The sequence below is a fragment of the Daucus carota genome, chromosome 9 (genome assembly GCF_001625215.2).
Source record: "Daucus carota subsp. sativus chromosome 9, DH1 v3.0, whole genome shotgun sequence".
NCBI lineage: Eukaryota > Viridiplantae > Streptophyta > Magnoliopsida > Apiales > Apiaceae > Daucus > Daucus carota.
In genome coordinates this window covers 15,162,202-15,183,774 of record NC_030389.2, presented here as the reverse complement: position 1 = coordinate 15,183,774, position 21,573 = coordinate 15,162,202, and the positions used below count along the sequence as shown (strand labels likewise).

General features: G+C 34.7%; 1 protein-coding gene across 1 annotated transcript; it reads right to left on the bottom strand.

Moving 5' to 3' along the window:
• Window positions 1-17,062: 17,062 nt before the first annotated feature.
• On the bottom strand, window positions 17,063-20,877 carry LOC108192574 (F-box protein At1g10780). The gene is made up of 4 exons (XM_017372955.2): window positions 20,725-20,877; window positions 18,033-18,791; window positions 17,604-17,884; window positions 17,063-17,505 (listed from the first exon to the last, which is right to left on the bottom strand). The coding sequence occupies exons 2-4, from the start codon at window positions 18,769-18,771 to the stop codon at window positions 17,269-17,271; spliced, it is 1,257 nt and encodes a 418-aa protein (XP_017228444.1). The 5' UTR covers window positions 18,772-18,791; window positions 20,725-20,877; the 3' UTR covers window positions 17,063-17,268.
• Between the last annotated feature and the right edge of the window lie 696 nt (window positions 20,878-21,573).

The following is a 21,573-nucleotide window of genomic DNA, read 5'->3' as shown; positions in this document are numbered from 1 at the left end:
TTTGTACCAGAACCCAGCCCTATATATATATATATATATATATATATATATAGGCAAGTGCTCAAATACAAACTCCTTAGTTTACAAACGTACAAACAATCACTAAATGACTTGAACAGAATCACTAAATGACTTGAACAGAATCACTAAATGATCGAACAGAATCACTAAATCTACCAGGGGGGTCTGACCCCCCTGATGGAGAGATGAGGGGAGGGGAGCACTTACGGGGCGGCATAGCAGAGTGGTGGTGCAGCGCGGCCGGCGGCTACCCTAACACCGGCGCGAGGGCAGTGCTAGAAACATGATTGAGGGAGAGAGACACGATGGAGGGAGATAAGAAAAGCAGTGGTGAATGTGCGTGTGTATACCATTGGTCGGTGAGCGAACAACCAAAGATTGAGAGAGCCGCTGGCAGTGGTGGTGGTTGGTGGTGGGTGAGAGAGAGAGGCGTTGGGCAGTGGTGCTGGGCGTGTTGGTTGGTGGTGGATGGTGGAGAGAGAGTGTGGCGTTGGGCAGTGGTGGTTGGTGGTGGGTGGGGTGGTCATGGTGGTGGTGATTGGAGGTGATTGTGGTGGCGAAGATGATGTATGTATGTATGTATTTGTTAAATAAAATCTGGTAATCACTAAATATTATTGTCATAATCACTGGTTTGTACGTTTGTACAATAAGGAGTTTGTACTGCAGTAAGACCCTATATATATATATATATATATATATATATATATATATATATATATAGAGAGAGAGAGAGAGAGAGAGAGATAGAGTCTTACTGCAATAGAAACCTCCTTATTCTAGAAACTAAAAACCAAGATGGAATATCACTAAATTCTAAAGCAAATACCACTAAATTCTTAAACAACCACATCTCCACCTCTATCTTCACCAACCCCACCACCACATCCGCCACTGCCACCATCTCCGTCGTCGCCTCCTCCATAACCACCACCACCTCTATGCCGTCCGCCCCCTCCATAACCACCACCTCCATCTCCACCTCCATTACTTCTCTAACAACACAATCGCCACCTCCACCTTCACCAGCCTCATCTTGGTCGCTGCTTCAACCTCTTTCAGCCCCGTTCATACTTCTTTCTCCACCTCGGCTCAACTTCAAAACGCGGCGGAGCTGTCATTATTCCGGCAACGTTCCAACCCCCTACTTCAAGCCCGCCCAAACCTCCGCTACAATCATCCTTCTTCCATCTACACCACCATCTGAATCGAAAACATGAACAGATTTGGAAATTTTGGGCAGATCTGGAACATATCTAGAGATTCAGTTTCTGCAAATTTTCACTAATGGCTGGAACACAAATCACTAAATCCTAAAGAGAATATCACTAAATTGTACTGAGAGTATCACTAGCTTGTATTGGTTTCTAATTTTTATTTTAAGAGTGGTTTCTATTTGATCATATATATATATATATATATATATATATATATATATATATATATATATATATATATATATATATATATATATATATATATATATATATATATAGGGTCTTGCTCAAATGAGAACCACTCTTAGTGTGAGATATGAGATCTAATCTCAGCCACACATTTTATACCTTATATCAATCTCTCACCAAACATTAATTTTTAATATTTAAATATTTTATCACCATCTTCATTCTAATTCCACCACCTGCCACCTCCAACCACCACCGACTACCAGTTCTGGCCACCACCACCTCCGGCGACCACCGGAAAATCACCGCCGGCAAACATAAAATCACCACAGTCAAACTAAAAATCACCACCGGAAAACTAAAAATCATCACTGGAAAAATGAAAATCACTGTCAGAAAACGAAAATCACCACATCACCACCATCTACAGACTCCCCAAACATGAAAAATCACCAACTACAAAGCAAAATCAACACCAAAAAACAAAAATCACCATCGCAAAAAAAATAATCACCACATCATTTTCGATCATGTCTTTCTCAGCCACCTAACAATCATTGTATTAAACCAATACCACCACCGCCACAGTGATACTACTACCAAACCACCACCAACACCATCTCCAGATCTGTCGTTGACGAACTGCGATCGATTCAAATGAAGAGTATCGAAAACGGAGATGGAGGAACAGAGGTGGAGAAACGGAGGAACAAGGACGGGGCTGTTGGAGGGAGGCAAGCATCCACGTTGTCGCCGACCATAAAATAACAGGCGGCTGCAGCCGCGCCTGCATCGAGGGAGGCAGCAGCCGCGTTTCCGACGAAAGGATGAAGCCACAGGTTGAAGAGAGAGAGGCGGCGACGACGCCGTAACAGCCATGAGAATGGGGGAGAAAGAGGGGTAAAGATCAGGCAATGGTGGTTGGTGAGGGAGGGATGGGTGAGAGATGAAGAAATGAAATGGGGCAGGGATGAAGACACGGGAGAGAAGATGGGGATTATGGAGAAATAAGTGGCTTGGATTAAAGGTTATTATATAAAATGTAGGGCTGAGATTAGATCTCATATCTCATATTATCTGGGGTTCTCATTTGAGCACCACCCTATATATATATATATATATATATATATATATATATATATATATATATATATATATATATATATATATATAAGAAAGTTCTATGGAGACTGGATTATTTGGAGACTGTAGAGACTTAATCCTGGTCATCCAATCATTAAACATCCAACGGCTGCATATTTTTTGTCCTGCACGTTTGTTTTCTCTCCCTATCCTGTCCTGCACTTCTAAATCGATGAACAACAAGCAGTATTTCTAAATCTTGCATAACATAAAATAATAATTCCATAATATTGGTGTTCAATCACCGAAATCCTAACAAATAAAGCTATGATTGACACTGAACTCATTGTCATTGTCCTGCAACGAATTGATTTGTTGCAAGACAAAATAACACTTAGATATATCACAAATATACAGGACAAATTATTAATATTACCTTACCAGAAATGCAGGACAAGAATAGTGTAAATTACAAACATAGTTTTGAATTAAAACTAAAAACAAGAAATGCAGGACAAGAATATTAATAATACATTACTAGAAATGCGGGACAAAAATAGTGTAAATTATTAATATTACAAAACTAGAAATGCAGGACAAGAAATGCAGGACAAAGAATATTTAATCATGTCCATTAATTGCCATATTATTTAACGGTAGATCTTGTAGTCTCTAATGACTCCAAAATTTTTGGTCTCCATTGAGCCCAACTCTCTCTCTATATATATATATAAACAAAAGTCTACAATAAAATTATTATATGTTTAATACATCTTTATTAATTGTAATACGTAAGTTGGGAAAAGCAAAACCTATCAAGTTTTATGGGGTTGCTGGGTGGTTGCTCCGATGCAAGGATCAATCCTAATATATTCAAAAAATCCAAAATAAATCCAAGATAAACCATGCTTTGGTGATATTGTAATATTTTAAATATATAAATACCATTTATCATTTACTAAATATTTAATAAAATACTAATTATAATATTATGCTAATTAGGTAAATAAATTCTATAAATTGATAGTTATGGCAAAAAAAAAATCTATAAATTGATAGTTAAATTAACTGAATTGAAAAATCATCATTTTTTTAATATTAATATATTTCATGTGACTTATTATGCCTAGGGTTTGGAAAGAAGAATAAGCTTCTCCCAAATATTTAAAATATATTATTTGCTATAGAAAGATGTGAATTATTAGGGACTGTCCGGCTTAAATTAAAAAAGTTAATATTTATATTGAAATTATTCATAAGTAAAAAATAATTTTTAAGTTATATATTTGAATAATTTTTATATTTATATTATTTAAATTATAATATAAATATTATATATGATCTTTTAAATCATATTTTATATTTCTGTAAAGTCGAAATAAAATTATAACTAAAAATGAGGATTTTTAAGTTCTCATGACTTTTAAATACTACTTGTAATGTATAAGTGTTTCAAACTTAAATTATAATTCCAGAAGCCGGGTTTAAAAGACTGAGCCAAACACCCACATCGTAATTAAACTTATGAATATGCTACCGAGATAAGCTCCTAAACATGCACTTAATCTTCAATTATGCAATAGGATGTGTTTTATAAGTATTATAAATAGTAACTATTGTTGTTGACAGAATAATTTGATAATCAACAAAGATGGGGTTCAAGGTCGATTTAAAAATCTAGGACGGTGGTTTTGCTGCCGGAGTGTGGTGTTGTGTGTTTTAGGGTGCCTGATATTAGGGTGTTGAGTTGTCTCCTTGTGCTCTCAACTCGTGTTCTCCCTAATGTATTTCTAGGGATACCTAGTTTGATTACAACTAGGCTTTCCGGAAATGGGTCTTAGCCAAGTGGCGTAAATTATCCGTTAGTCTTCTAAGGAGAGTCCTACTCTAGTCATGACTAGTCTTGAGGCCAACTTCCTGACTCATAATCCAAGTACATCACGGATACGGCATTATCCCTAACTATCAGAGATAACACTAACCGTTATTTTTTGTATCATGGAAGGAGTCTTCCAATAGAGCCGTGACCATCATTGAGATGTAAGGATGCGCCTTTACCCCGGTGACGATACCCACCAGAATACAAGGTAAGGTCCCTCCCTAACAGATGAAGACATAAAATCACCTCAATTTCCCGAGGATGGTAACTTACCAGAATATAGGATCCAGGCATGCGACCGTTCTTCATATCACCCTAGAGGGCCTTCGATAAGAATCGTGATCATCTCAACCCCCGCACGAGGACAACTCGGTAGAATACAGGATTTAGGGTTGTAGATTACGCCGGATGAGCCCGGGAACTATCAGATGAGTCTGGGAACTACCGGATGAGCCCGGGAACTGTATTCCTCGTATCCCCGGAGGGGTGATCTTTATATCTCTCGGAAGGGTAAGTTTTCATATCCCCAGAAGGGTTGTCTTCAATATCCCCCATAGGGTTTGTCTTAAGGACAACACACCCTCCATATAGGAAGAGCTTTCTTACAATATATGTTGTTAAAGCATTGCTCCATAGAACTAGGCCTCTTAGATCGGGCCTCATGTGTCAGGCATGAAATTTACACAAATCAGGCGCCTAAAGGCGCGCCCTGTCTCAGACAGGGAGTCGTATTGTCTAGCTATCTTGCCACTTGGCACATTCATCTTCCAGAAGGCGCGCCCTCTTCAACATACACCATCGCTAGAACACACACACCAAAGCATGTTCTTGGAGGGTTGTGCCCTTCCCTTCGGACTGGAACTTTCAAGAGCCGCGTCTTTCTTTTATGACTAAGAGGGTGCGCCCTTACATATCATATAGGACTTTCAGCCCAATTCATACTTGCTAGGTCTAGTTAGGAACATATTTGATCCAATAAGGACTTAACAAAATTTGGCTATAACAACCATAAACAATATTGTCTATAATATTAAAAAAATTGTAATATGAAAGAGAAGTTTTGTTAAAAATATATGTTATCATAAATCTCAAAACTTTCCTATGAAAAATACGTTAAAACGAATTTGTTATAATATTTCTAATGGAAGTATAGTTTATGCTTTATAAGTAATAATAAAAATAATAATTAGTGGAAGAAGCACTCGTCCAATTGGAAGAAGATGCCGATATTATAAATGAAATAGGTTGTGCACTTGAAGGAAATAATTGAAGAAAAATAATAAAAAATAGCAATTGATTTGATACCAAATGGAGGTGCTGCTGTTGATTCTACCAGCACAGCGACAAGAGAGGTCCACTGCTTGATTTTGAACCCTGGAACTCTGAATTCAATCATCTCTCTTCACTCTCATTGCAACTTGATGTTATTTCTCTTTTGTTTAATACTTGTTAGAGCTAAGTCCAAGATACACTGAAATAGTGTTTTAAATTAAAATTCAGAGGAGTAGATGAAAAAATTTGATCCAAATATAATGACAACATTTACGAGCATTATTTTCAAGGTACCTCTCCCGTTGGCTTATTCTATATTTTATAACAAATTGTTATATACATTCTCTTTCTCTCTCTCAACATTCTCTTTTTCTCTTTACTTTATATTAGTTGAGAAGCCGCGCGTTGCGGCGGCCTGTAAAAATAATATTAATGATTCAGTATTAATATTTGTAGAATAAAAACCAACAGACATACATCACTAATAATTAATTTATTGATATCATCCATCAATATCATGTAAAGACTATATTCTTTTCTCGTGTTTGGATTTGTCGACTCCCACATAGGGGTCTATAACTACATTTTCTTACAACAACCTTTATTTTTTTGATATTGTATAAACAACATTCGCTTATCGCTGCAGAAGAACGGCACCACCGAGTTAGAAATCGAGCAAGAGAACTATTACCAGATAGAGGTAGGATTGTGGTATTTAAAGAGAGGAGGTTGTGTTTATGATCCAAAACCCTACAATCTGTAGTGGTATTTATAGGTGCAGAGAGACTTGTGTGCTACTCTTTTCCAAAAATAAATAATCTGAAACAAAATCAGATTAAAACTTTGAAGATACTATATTCCATAAATAATCTGAAACAAAATCAGATTCTGAAACTTGCTTCTAATATACCCGAAATTAAAAAAAGGTAGTTCTAATTTTTGATATTTTTCATACAAAAACTCCATACAAAAATTCCAGAAAATTAGAAATATAAAACGGAGCGATGTGAGAGGCGCCACCTACACGGCCCTGAGCGATGTGAGAGACGCCACCTACACGCCCCTCGCTTCTCTTTTATATAAGTATATTAATGATTGTCTTTAATAATGAAAGAACACTTTTAATAATAAAATATTAAATATATAATTGAGATTATTCACATAGTTGAAATTGAAGTTAGTCACCTGTATTCCTAAATCAATATGACATATTTTTTACATTATATTTACGATTAGAATAGCTGGACTTGCTCTCAATCTTGCTTATTGGACTATCATTATCATATTGACTATATAAGCCTGCCTGCAAAATTGTAGTGTCTCGGTGGGCTGCTTGTATTTGCGTCTCTCTCTAGTATTTTGAGTTTTCGATACTTTGTTGTTGGCCGTTGAATTTAATATTAAGTTGCAAAAACCTTTTTATGGCGAGAATTATATATATTATAAATATTTTAAATAATCCGATGCTCGAGATTAAGTTGGTTAAGAAAATGACAAATTATAGATTACCATAGCAACACGTTTTTACATCTCAACCAATATGCTCCCACTTCCTAAATCATTATTACTGCCTGGTCACCTCATCTTTCATGCATGAGGTCTAAGATTAGCTTAGAGATAAATGAAATTTATCATAAACTTGTTTTGTTTTATGGTTAGACGTGTGGTCAAAATTAGTTAGACACTTGTTAGACCTGACATGTGTCTGGTTGCATTTAGGGCCGTTTGGACCAGCTTAAAATAAGTGGTTCTTGCTTACAATAAATAAGTGGAGTAGAAGTTAGAAGCAAGTTAAGACTTATAAATGATTAAAGTGTTTGATAAATAAGAAGAAATTCTGGAACAAAAGTTAGCATTCCTAACCTTTTTATAAATGCTTTTTGACTTTTCATACAAACAGTACAAAATAAGTGCTTCTAACTTATAAAACCAGATGTCAGCTTTTAAGCCGTTGCCAAATAACCCTTTAGTAAGTTTAAACTGGGCTGGGAGCCCCATATCGATGATAAAATACAATCAAAAAACTCTTCTCATATCCATACACTTCTATCGATATAATACAATCAAAAAACTCTTCTCATATCCATACACTTCTCTCTGTATGTTTTGTCCATCTAAAATTAACCAACTTTTCCTATTAATTGAAGTTTAGACCTTCGCCCCGTTTCTGAGGTTTAAATTCCCGTAATATAGCACTAAAAAAAACTAACGTTTCGTAGGAGGTTAATACTACTCCCCCGTCTCATTTTATGTGACCTCATTTCCTTTTTAGGACGTACCAAAAAAAATGAACCTATCATACTTATTATTTTTGAACACTACTTTTCACTATTACACCCACTACCTCTCTATTTTATACTCTTTCTTATTAAACAAACACTATTACACCTACTATTTTCCTTCACTATCTATTAAAATATTGATAGGTCTATCACTTTACCCACTTTTCAACTAAACTTATTTTCTTTCGCTACTTTTTTCTTAATCTCCGTGAAAGTCAAACAAGGTCATTTAATATGGGACGGAGGGAGTATGATACTCCCTCCGTTTCAAAATGCATGACGCTTTGATTTTTTGCACGTATTTTAAGATCCTTTGACCATGTATTTATATTTATTATTTTTAAAATTTTATTTTTTTAAATAAAAGTATATAGTCAAAATTTCAAAGTATAATTTTTTTTTAAAAGAATTGATGATTCTAGATACTTGGTCAAAACACTTTGATATATGTGTAAAAAGTCAAAGCGTCATCCATTTTGAAACGGAGGGAGTATAAAAAAAATACATTTACCAGCTTTGTGTCATTTTCGTTGAGATTCTAGTGAAAAATGAATGCTACTTGATTACCCTTTATAGAAGAAGAAGAAATACATGGTTATGGCCGACCATGCAAAACATGGTTATTATTTTTGCCTCCACCATACATTTGTACGTTACAAACTACTTGTATATTCCAGACCGAATGCTGCATTTCGTTTCTATTTTTGACATCGTTTTTAGACTTGTCTAGGCACCCCTTTAGAATATGTAATACATTACTAGAAATTGAAAAGTAAACCTTAAGCTTAGCGAAGCACACACAGGTCAAAATCAAGTCACGTATGTTGCAATTATAGGTGTAAACGGGTAGGTGAAACCGATCAAACCGATCTAAACCGACCATATTTCGTCTGATTCAGTCCGAAATTTTTTAATCGATAAATAATTGGATTGAAAAGGTATTAATCCGATTTAGTTGGGTTGGACATGGGTTTCGGGTTTTATAAACCGATCCAACTCAATCCGATTTAAAAAATTGAGAACATATTAAACTTATCCATGCCATCACATATTAGTCTAGTCCATTTAATTTTATTGTTAGGTGTGTTCTCCTTAAATTTAATATTGTAATTTTTATTTGCAATTTAAATATATATGAGATTGAATTTATGAATGACAATATGAGATAAAATTTCATTATTATGTTTGTTTAGGGGCACACAAACATGAATATTGTTTGTTTGTTACATGAGTATATTTATGGTCTTAAATTTATCTGTTTAAGTAGCAAACAAACATGAATGAGAGTATGAGATTAAATTCATGAATATATTTGTTACTACTTTTTTTTAACCGAATTCAATTTAATGTCTTTGACAAGATTGTAAAAGTAATTTTTAGTGTAAAAAATTGTATGTTCAAGACCTATTTGATACCAGCTATTATAATATTTGCTTAACCATTTTCAATATTTAAGATCCTGAGACTTTCCGTTCTAGTTATATAATTTATTAACCCAACCAAACAGATCTAAATCGAAGTACTACAAATTGGGTTGGGTTACAAATTTATTCAGTTTCGGTCGGGTTGAAATTTTGAAAATGCGAAATAATTGGGTTGATTTAATAAATTCCATCAACCCGCCCAACCCGAACCGTGTACACCCCTAGTTGCAATATTAATTTCGATTATTTTAAATAATAAAATTGAAAATTGATATTTTTATATAATTTATTTTCAAAAATCAAAATTGTTGTTTCATGGCCCGTGAAGCCGAAGACCTCTGCAAACCCGAACAGACCCAGCCTACAGCTTACGGTTCACGCAAGCCTACGGCCATCACAAAGGCGAGCCGTAGGCCTCACATAACATGTGACAAAACGTCTCGCGGATTCCTCGTTTACTTCCCTAAGCATATGAGCATCTGGACACGTGACGATCGCTCCTATACCAGGTCATCCCAGAAAATTGGGATTGACTCCCACCTGTCACATATAGCTTATCCCTCTCACCCATCTATGAACTAGACTAGCCACGTAAACATCATAAACATCCATAGCATATATAAATAGGAGAAGGAAGAGAAGAGAAGAAGTTTTATTTAAGCCGAAAATAATCAAGAAGGACTACGATCACCATGATAGCTACAGATCATCGCTAAATCCCTATGGCCTTCAGTTGGCGTCGCCGCCAGGGAATCATTTACCACCATACGGCAACGACTTGATTTTCATCTCCTCTGAAAAAGAACTTATCATTAAGTAAAAGACACACACGATGAGTAAAAAATCCGATGATTCATCTCTGGCATTTTTGTTTTTTCTTATAATTCTCCCGATCGAAGCCAACTTTCCTACTTGTATGCCCACAAACAATACATTCAGGATTAAGTTGTACAGACTGGTTGCCCAGATCGCATGTAACTATTATGGAAACCCTTCACCGCCTTTTTAACCCGACGAGTTCCAGAATTCGTACAATATGGGCTCTCCACAAATATCATCAACCATATTATGCTGAGTCACCTCTCTGAGAAATGCAACCTTATTACAGTTCAAGCTCAAGCCAAAGAAGGCCTCGTCGAAAAATTTCGTCTTCCTCAGGGTCTCATAGTTTAGTTCGTTCCCGACTGAAATCACGTTTGTTTTCTTTCCTGCTACTTGTTTACTAACCTTAAACGGATCAGGATTCCGGTGATGGGGGACATTGGATCCTAACGACAGAACTCCATCGGTCTCCCATTTTTAGTTGAATTTTAAAGATGTGGTGATTAATATCAAAATAAGTACATCCCTAACAACATCTTCTCAAAAAGATGTTTATTGAAAAGAGCTCCCAACCGAGAGCACAATACAAGAGGGCATGGGACACATCTAACCTAACACTGCCCCAACCCTACAAAAGTAGACCAAGAAAGAGGCATAAATCACAAACAATACTGAAATATCAAAGTCACAGATTTTGTGCCAGTGCAATATCAAATTCAGGTTGATGTGGCTCCTGTAAATGTGGAGTCATAGACCCCTTCCACCTTTCATATTGAAACACTTCTTCCATCTCAGATATCCAAATGATGAGTGTTGATTTAATTTACAACAACCCTCAACCAAATTCTCCGTCTCTTTATCTCATGGAGGAATCAATAGTAACAATTGATGATCAGTTTTCTCAAGATTTGTTGGATCATCATATATTAATTTCTGATGCAGTTGTGGAGCCTGTGGTTAAATCTTCAAAATCAATCTCCACAGATTTTACAATTGTATAAATAACAATATCAATGACTATTAATGAACGATCAAAAAATAAGCTTAACAGTAGTTATCCTTTGATAGCTATTAATGAACGATCAACGGCTATCTCACAGCTATTTATGAATGATTCTCCCATAGTAGTTGATACTCAACTTGAACATCTAACTATTTCATCAACTACTATTTATAGATATCATAGTTTATGCACCTCTAGGTTTGAGTGCAAGTGAGGTTGAGGAGAGGCTGCTTTCAAAGCAGGCAAAAGGAGACGAAGTGAGTGACAGGCTAGATATTTCTTCCACCGAGAAAAAAGGAGAGGATGTGAGTACCACCTTAGTAAGTGAAGGTGAATGTGTGGTGAGCTAGGGTGAGACCTTGATGCAAGAATAGAGAAAAACTTAGAGAAATGAAGGTACTGGAGAAATAAGGATGCATTTTTGTGAGTGTGGTGCCTTCAACCACTGAAACAAACAAGCGCAAGTGTGACATTCCACAAATCCGGGGGTTTGGATTTGGTGCCACTAAAAGAAAAATATTTAAAACCCGTATTTTTTGAAGAAGATAAAACATATATTTAAAAGTCTGGACATTTTAACAGAGATTTAAATTAAAATCACTTTGACCCCCTAAAAACAGGATCGCAAGTAGGTTACAACATTGAAATCAGAAACCACTATAAAATCTTATTACAGCTTAAACTACATTACCAGGTAGACTTCGATGAGAAGAATATCTAGTAACCAAATAAATAAATTTACTATACAACTGAACTGAAGTTAAACAATTCTAACCAGAACTATTCTCGTGGACATCTCCCTAGATGCACTACCTGAACATCAAGATGAAACTTAAATCCCTAACAATCTAGCTTAGCTTTACTCTTACGCGCAGATTATACAGGCGATCATCTCAATCCCTGGCTGAAAGGGTTAGAAATAATAGCAAGAGTAAGCAATAATGCTCAGCAAGTATATACAAGACAAGAGGCACAAGATATAAATATTAATTTCAATCAAAAAGCTTGAAGTAAAAGTAAATACTCCTGTAAACAATTTCTATAAATCAAAATTTCTTCGAACGCATTAACTTTACACGTATGCGATCCAGATGATATGCAACACTTCAAAGTGAATCAATATGCTGAAATAGAAAGGCTATTTTTGCTTTAAATAGAAACAATTACTCCTCTCATATTCCCTACTATCTTCCATAGAAACTTTCAAATTCACTTCCTTTAAACTATTCTTTCATCAGAATAATATTTTTCTGAATTAATTAATAATTCAATGCATTTGTATAATTAATTGACAATACGGGTGATCATCCACGTAAAGTCCTCCGTCTCGTGCACTGGATCTAAGTCCCACCGACGACAGATCGTTCCGCGCACTGGATCTAAGTCCCACCAGTAACGACACTAGGGTCCTCCCGGTGACAAGCATTAGTGCACATAATAGGCATCTTATTGGCCTATCGGATTGGTTATTCACTAGCCCCTTCACAAAATATATTTATCTCCTTTAAAGTTTTATATATTCTGAAACTCTTCTTTTCTTATTTCAAATCACCGTCATATAACTCAATTGGATCAACAAGCTATCTTAGCTATCAACCACATATATTCACACTCTCAAAGTCCCAAGTTTAAATAGAGGACAAAAGATCGTACTTATATTATAATAGGGTTAATAATCAAGTGAGTCACCAAAGTGAACTCAATGTATCAAGTTGGTCACTGAACTCAAAACCGTCTCAAATTGGTCACTTAAGTCAGTTACATGTATCTTTAAATACAAGTTCAAAGAATAAAAGTATTATTTACATAGATTTACACATTATTCTTGAATGTTACCACAACTTAGGACAAGGTTATGACTTCTAGCATTTATGAAAATATATTTAGATTTTATCAAGTTTATTTGTTATTTATTTTTAATTAAAACAAAGGAATTAACTATATAATAAAAGATAAATAACAAATAAACTTAATAAAATCTAAATATATTATCATAAATAGTAGAAGTCATAACCTTGTACTAAGTTGTCGTAACATTTAAAAATAATGTGTAAATCTATGTAAATAATACTTTTATTCCTTGAATTCGTATTTAAAGATACATGTAACTGACTTAAGTGACCAATTTGAGATAGTTTTGAGTTCAGTGACCAACTTGATACATTGAGTCCACTTTGGTGACTCACTTGATTATTAACCCTATTATAATATCAAAATAGTACTACTATAGAGTTAATAATAATTGTAAATTGTGAAAGAACTTAAGTATCCATTCCAATTATCAGATTAAACCAAGATAAGAATATAACTCTACCAATACTGTTAACTGTAGATATCAACTTATCTTTAATCACGGGAGAAAGATAAAATACTTGCCCTTACAATATAAAAGCAGAGTATAATTACTTGCAGACTTGCAGTAAATACAAGTTAAGAATAGAAATATTTGCCTTTACAATATAAAAGCAGAGTATAATTACTTGAAGTAAATACAAGTTAAGAATACAAATACTTGCATGTGATAGAAAAACTAGTGATAACACAGTCGTGCTACTCGAGACTTCTAGACTGGCTCCAATTCTGCTAACTTTTGTGATGACTATATTCTACTAGACTATCTTACGGCACAACTTCACTTTAAGAGACTATTTATGACTTTACTCGCACACTAATCGCTTGCTTTTGTAAATCTTTAATGCACGCGTCTCGATAGACTCTGCTTGCTCTAGCAAACCCAAACTCTATCCCCTGCTCTCTCCCTTTCTCCCCGATTTCTCCTAATTTGCACTGCCTGCTCTCTGTTTTTGTTTTCTTTCCTTTTGTTTTGTTTTTAAAAGCTATTTATATTATTAACTCTCACATTCCCAATTATTAAATCAAAAAACTATTTTAAGAATACAAATTTAGGGGTCCAAAAATATTTTCAGAATTATAAAATAAAATTTTCTAGAAATTCTAGAAATCCCGAATACACAATTATATCTGTAAAAATAATATTTTTTACAACCTTTCTCTATTTTTAAAATTAATACTTAAAGTCATTTTTAATTTACAAATAATTAAAATAATCATTCACAACTTTCAGTATTTTTTAATCCGACAGAACTATAAAAGTACCAAAATCTAAATATTTTGATAATTACAATCAGATAAATTGTTTGGGTTCAAATAAGTACTATTGATTTCGAAATCAAGAGATAATTTTGATATATTAAAAAGAATAAAACAAATCAAAATTTAAACTATCCGCTCAGACAGAAAATAAACAAATAAAATTACGCATTTAACATGTACCATAATTGAATCAAATAATCGATTTAGCAATTAATTCATGCAATTGCAATAATCGATGAGCCCTTGGATATGCTTCACTTCATGTGGCCTATCAAGTTATGTCAGCACACAGCAACATTCAAGCAGAGGAGACACTGGGGCAGTGCATAAATCTGAGGCATTACAAAGGGCAGAATCTGCACATGCAACTATTCCAAAAGAAATGCTGAGTAGTGCAGGGTATTCTCAGTTTGATTACAGCATGGAGGAAGTTGAGAACATTGAATAAGAAGGAACTGTCTCAGAGGTGCCTAGCTGGGTGTATGATCTAAATTATTCTACTTGCGACTCTCAAAGAGAAATCCTCACCCAGTACAAGAAGGCTATGGCATGGGATGATGATGAAGCTCCCACCAAGAGGCGGCTGGTTTCATTTTATACGGATAATCTGAGACTTCATAAGTTCCACTTGGCACTTTAAGTAGACTCCACATGCTGCATCAGGCTCCAGTGAGCCCTACTTAGGGATGCGTTGATGCCTGTCAAAGAAACAGAAGAATCGTGGAATCAGTTGAGTTTCTGAACTATTACACGTACTAGAAATGTATTAGTTTGTTGATGATTGTTCTTGTTGTGGTATTATTCTTTGTATCCTGCTGTGCAGAATGAGAATAGTTGTTCATCTATCGAGACAAATAAGATCCGGTAAGTGTACAAGTGTCAGGGTACTAGACTTGTCAAATGCCAGAGTTTGAGAATTCTTGATGCAGCTATCAGAAAGCAGAAGGGAACCGGAAGATTAGATTAACTGACCTAAAATGTTGTGGGAGTATTAGAACAGAAGATTGCTTTGAACAATGTGATGAGAAATATAAAACGCGGCAAACTCTTGCCACCAATGGTCTGAAACCAAAGATACAGATGTCAGTACCACATTCAGAGAAGGGAACCAATCTGATCTTCCCGATCCATTAGTGTAAAACCTACTACCATCGATATTCAAAATAGTAAGTGGGAGGAAAAGCGAATAGGTTTTTCACTAATACAGAGATCAATGAATTTTACAAAGACAATGTGGACTACAAATCAGTTTCAGAGGCACTTGTTTGTAAAATAGTAGTGTCTGCCGAAGAAATCACCCATCCAGACAGAATTTTACTACGAATACTCTTCAACAGAGGTCCACCAAGAAGACCAACAAAGTACAAGAGATCAAGCTGTCAAAATTCAAACCCTCTTTGCTTGTCAACCACGGGGAATTTTATCTGCTGGAACTTTGTTCAGAATGAAAATCAATCTTCTCATCTGACAAAGAGAATCACACTTCAAAGGTCCTCCATAAATCTAAATTAGTGCGACCTGTCTTTACAGAATCCAGCAAGATTGAATGTAGAACCAGCAACAAAAGTAAATAAGCAGGATTCCTTTAAGATGTCTGCTCTCCAACTCTCCGAGCAAGGGCTGCAGCAATGACAACACTAGTACACACAGAAACTCTGGCAAATACGGTCAACCAAAAGATAAGCTCAATTATGCTTACATGCTAGTTCTGTAAAATTCAACTTGATTTAGCTTTGAAACTCCCTTTAGAGTTTTCTCTTGGAGTTCTGCACATGCCTCTTTGTATACTACAGAACACTGTTGTAGGAGACAGTAAGCCATTAATTAGCAGACACTAATTGTCTTCTAAATAGACTCTCCTGGAAGACACTACAGCTTTCACTAGGAGTGAAGATTTAATGTGAGGACCAAGTCACCTTCATAAAGTAAACTACAGTAAAATTCTTACCTGCTACCATGCCAACTCATACCTATTACTTCAGTTGAAAAGATAAAACTAGACTGGAACACCCCTTGTTTACCTTCCCCGGTGATTACGGTGAACAATCTTGATAATTCTTTGTGATTTCATTTGTTTTTAAGATGAACATTTGGCATCCTGTTTAGAAATTTAAACATTAAATTCAGACCACTTGGTAGAAATTGTGAACTCTGTCTCAATTTCCAACCCAACTTCTTAAGAAACTTAAAAAGGACCAAAACGAAAGCAAACTAGTCCAAGTCTGAAATTCCTCTTTCCCATAAGACCAACCTGCTTATTCCATTATCTATCTTTCAGTTTACAAAATATGTTAGCCAAAAGGACACCTTTAATAGTTATAAAATCTAATCATCGGAATGGCAAAAAAGAACAACAAACCATATAAAGAAAATTACAAGCAGCCTGCTACAAATTTATGCAAGGGAGAAAACAGAACACAAAATCAAAACAACTCAATACAAATTTGAAAAAAGGAGAAACAGAACACAGGATTAAAATAACTTAACGCATCATATCACTTCATATACGAATATCAATGCTTAAGAAATTCACATTAACATTAGATACCAGTACCGCTGATAAGGAAATGCTCCTCAATGTTACTTCTCTAAATTAACAAATATTAGTACAGCATCTTTAAGAAGACACAACACAGAACACAAATAAAAAAAATGTTGATCACTTTAAATTTAAATAATGTCCTGACTATCGTAATCATTTAGGAACTTTATTAGTTAGAACAACCAATTGTAGAAACGGGAAAAAAAAACAATGATTTCCAATGTGTAAATCATTAGATCTAGAAAGGTTCTAATATTTGTCTATATCTCTACCAATCTAGAGAAAGGAAACAAAGCAAATATTTCTAATGGGCAAAATGTTCTAAAATTTGTCTATATCTCTACAATTTAGAGAAATAGGAACCAAAGCAATGATTTCTAATGGGGAAATTATGAGATCTAAAAAGGTTTGTATATTTGTTTATTCTATGGAAATAATCTGGCGATTCATGTATCTGAACCTGCAAATCTCTTCAAAAAAGTCATCTGCACTACTGTGATTGCTCTTCATCTGAAGAATCTTTATAGTCATCTTCTTTAGATTCTTTCCATACTTGAGCAAAGACTCGAGAGTGCTCATTTTCTGTTCTGCATTAAGTGGGGATCTGACTGTGACCACCACCTCCTCCAAACATGGAATTACAAAAGTTGAATCAATCTGGAGACAAATGAACAAGATGATTTTCTATATCAGAACAGTTCCACAAATATTTAGTAAATATAGTTAACAAAAGCACCAGTCTGTTGGAATATTACATGTCTTAGGCTGTTCTTCTGGCAGAGAGCAGCAAACATTGCACCATGAATGTCAAATTTCTGCAACTTCTGATGATTATTGAAGAATTCAACAAAGTCGATCTCTGGGAAGGGAAGAAGAGCCTCATGATCACCGGTAAATTCCACCTTCATGTAAAGATCTTTTACTTCACTTGCCTGTTGGAGTACTTTACTTACTGCATTCCAGCACCATTGCACCCCTCTAATGGACAAGGACTCGAGGGCAGAAAACTTTCCAAAATCAATCATGTAAACTCTCCCTGCAGGTATCAAATATTAAGCTTATTAAAATTCTGCTATAAAAAAACATGGCCATCAAGCAGATATACAAAGTAACAAGTAGAAAGTTAAAAGGTGATGATTAATTGATAATTGCACAATGAAATTGAAGGGAAGTCAAATGTTTACCAGCATTGTTGGCAATACAGAGGGTCCTCAAAAATTTGGTCTCAGGAACCCGAAGCCAGCCACAACCTTGAACCTCAAGGGATTCAAGTCTGGGAGAAGTAAGAGAAAGTGAACAATCACCAAAACCATAAAAATCGAGCTTGCACTGTTGCAGCTGTGGAAGCTCGATAGAGACAGACCTCAATCCCTCACAACCAATTAAAGAAAGGTCTGTCAAGTTGGGACATGCCTTGAGTAAATCTGCCAATGCAGGATCCTCCAATTTTGCACCAACAATTTCAAGATTCCTCAGCTTCACAAAAGAATCCCAATTGGGGGATTGTATCATTAAAACACCCCAAAGCCTAAGTGATTCCACATTCGATGCAGCCCTTAAACAATCCAACTTAGAGGGGGGTTCAGTAAAGGATTGGTCTCCAAGACTGTCCATACGAAGCTCAAGATTCTTCAGAAATGATCCTTGTACTGATAGCCATGAATCAAGGCCGACACTCGTGAAAGGACAATAAACAACAAGTGTCTCTAGTTGACAAACTGAAGACACCATCTGCATTATAACGCCATCAGGTGTGTTTCCTGCTGTGAGGTTATCAAAAATGTTCCGAGGAAAGTATAGGCTCTTCAGATATGGCATCGAGTCCTTCCACCTCTTCGAGACACATTTACAACATGCCACATCCTTGGCATTGCTCATGTACGATGTAATGTATTGGACAAGAGCATCAGGAAGGTCATCCATTCAATCAGAAATCTGGTGGCCTGTTTACGAAAGCGATAGTCAGTATATGGGACGATAAATAAATCAAAATTTGTCCACTCAAAGACAGCCCAGAGTAATATCACCATGGTTGTCACGTCGATGAGTCAAGGCGAGTCGATAGACCTCCCGCTAGTCGACTAGTCGTGGACTAGTCGTAGACTAGTCGATAAAAAAAAATATTTATTATAAATTTAAAATAAATTATATACATATACACACACATACATATATTTGTATTATGTACCTTCCATAATATTTTATTTCAGATTCTAAGGAATTAAGAATCGGACACTTAAAGAGAATTATGGAAAAGCGAAAATAGTTAACAACAAAGAAAAGTACTCGCGATCACGTAAAATATGTATCAAGCTAACAATTGATAAATATCAGTTATGTGATACTGATACTGATGTGATGTGGCAGTACAGTAAACAAATAACAAACTTTATGCAGAATTAATTATGCAGAACACAAATTGCAGAAATATAGTCAACTAGTCGGTGGCCAAACTCGACTAGTCAACTAGTCGTTGACTAGTCGACCAAGCGACCGAACATCATCATTCACCTAGTCAACTTTGAGTCGACATCCATTCACCGTTTAGTCGACTAGTCGCCGACTAGTCGACCGACATGACAACCATGAATATCACATGAGTTTACCTACTACAAACAAGTGAATTTAAGTAATTACATTTCACTACTGTTGTTGATCACTTAATGCTAAAGAGTTACAAGTATTATATTCATCCTCCATAGTCCAAAAAGTTGAAACCATATTTATCTTATAATTCATAAAAGGAACTATAACAAAGTGATAAAAGGATATGAAAATAAAACCACCTAAATACACTCTTATGCAGCCCTACTCATATACAAACCTATAAACAAAGCAAGATATGTTGTGAAGAAATACAGCCTTGAATCTTGATGCATAATTTCGTACGGGTTAGAGTTCTTTACGGTAGGGACTGATAGAATAGAAGCCATTCCAATTCAGAAAATAGAAAAAATTACATTGTAATAAGTGCACAAAACTTACGTCATCTGGAAAGATCTCACAACGTTACGCAATTATGCTTCAATTTATTTCAAAAAACTTTTCTTTCTAACACTGTAGGTTAGGAAAAACTATATTAGATTGATTCTAAGTTCACCACAGAATAATGATTTTTAGGAAGCTCTTATAAATTTTGGAATTGACGGTTTGTTGCTAATAAAATTCAGAGTTTTTTTTAGAATTCAAACAAATTAAGCAACAATTTCACATTTCTGAAATGAGTTTACAGAATTAGGTTTGAGTTGTAAGTTGTGGACAAGAAACTCAAAAATGCTCGCTAATTAACCAAAAAAGAAACAATAACTTCCCTTTTATGGTAGATTTTTTTATGCGTTTCATGTGGAACCAACAATTTTTCCTCCCAATGGGAGATCCAAAACATACACACAAAAATGAAAAATTGTCCCAAATTTAATTATCCTTCACTTTATTCATTCTTTAGTAAAATCTTTAAATTGGTTAATTACTCAACTGAATTGACTAGTTATTGCTACACATTGGTGAATTACACATTGCCCTAAATTCAAGGTCAGGCCGCCCTAAAGTTTACAACTTTATCTACTTACACACAAAATAATCGAAATGGGTTAACAAACCAGTTACATACATATACATTACAACAAACCCAGATTACAAATTTACTTGTATGCAAAACCCCAGATGCAGATTAATTCACACAGCAAACTAATTACCAAACAAGATTTCAACAAGACAGATTAAGATTAAGCTAAATAACACAAAAACAGACTTGCAACAACAAAGTCACAAAATTTACGAGTGTGCATACAACAAATCAATGATTGAATCATAAAGAGAATGAATTCAAATACCCAGAAGCTGAAAATTAGAAATGAGCTTAGAATTTGGATATACCTACAGCACAAGAGGAGATAGATGATTTTATTTTTTCGGATGCGGCGTTGGGTGTGAATGAGATTATATGAGAGTATTTTAGATGCTCTCTCCGCAGGGTTTTTCAAATTTCAAAAGGAATGAGAGAGGGGAAATGAAATTTTTGTTTTGGTTTTCAAATGCTGGCAAGTGTATTTTTGGTTTTCAAATATTTTAAATTTTCAGATGGGCGGAGTTTGATTGTACCGTCCAAAGACAAATCAATTTTAGAATTTAAAAGTGTATTTAATTGAAGTTTTTATATATTCTACTCAGGATTTGAGTTATTCTAAAATTTGAATGATATTTGTTTAAATTTTATATTGTATTTAAAAATTTAATGTTATTTCAGTTGCTATTATCTATAATCTTTAAAATTGGCATTTAAACGATATATTGTGTTTGAACAATATAGATGATGGATTTTTTAGTATATTATATTGTTGTAGAAATCTTTCATAATCTATGTTGGTTTAAATGGAATTGTATTTGAATATTGAGAATTTCACATCAACTTAAAGATATTTTATTTGCAATTCGTTAAACTTTCCAAAAAGGTTGAAAACATTACAATCTAAAAAGTTTACGGATTATCATAATCATAAATAAATTAAAACTTAGAAAATCTGTTTTAAGTTGTGTGAGATATCTAAGTATCATATTTAATTAATGCCGTTTAAGATTTTAATGAATTAAGTACATTGATAAATTTTGGTAAATTATAGTAGATTATAATTATAATTTTTATCAAATCGATATAATTTTTTGAGAAATTTAATGGTATGAATTTTCATAAAATTTGAGGAGGAGTTCCAGATTTTCAGTGATTAT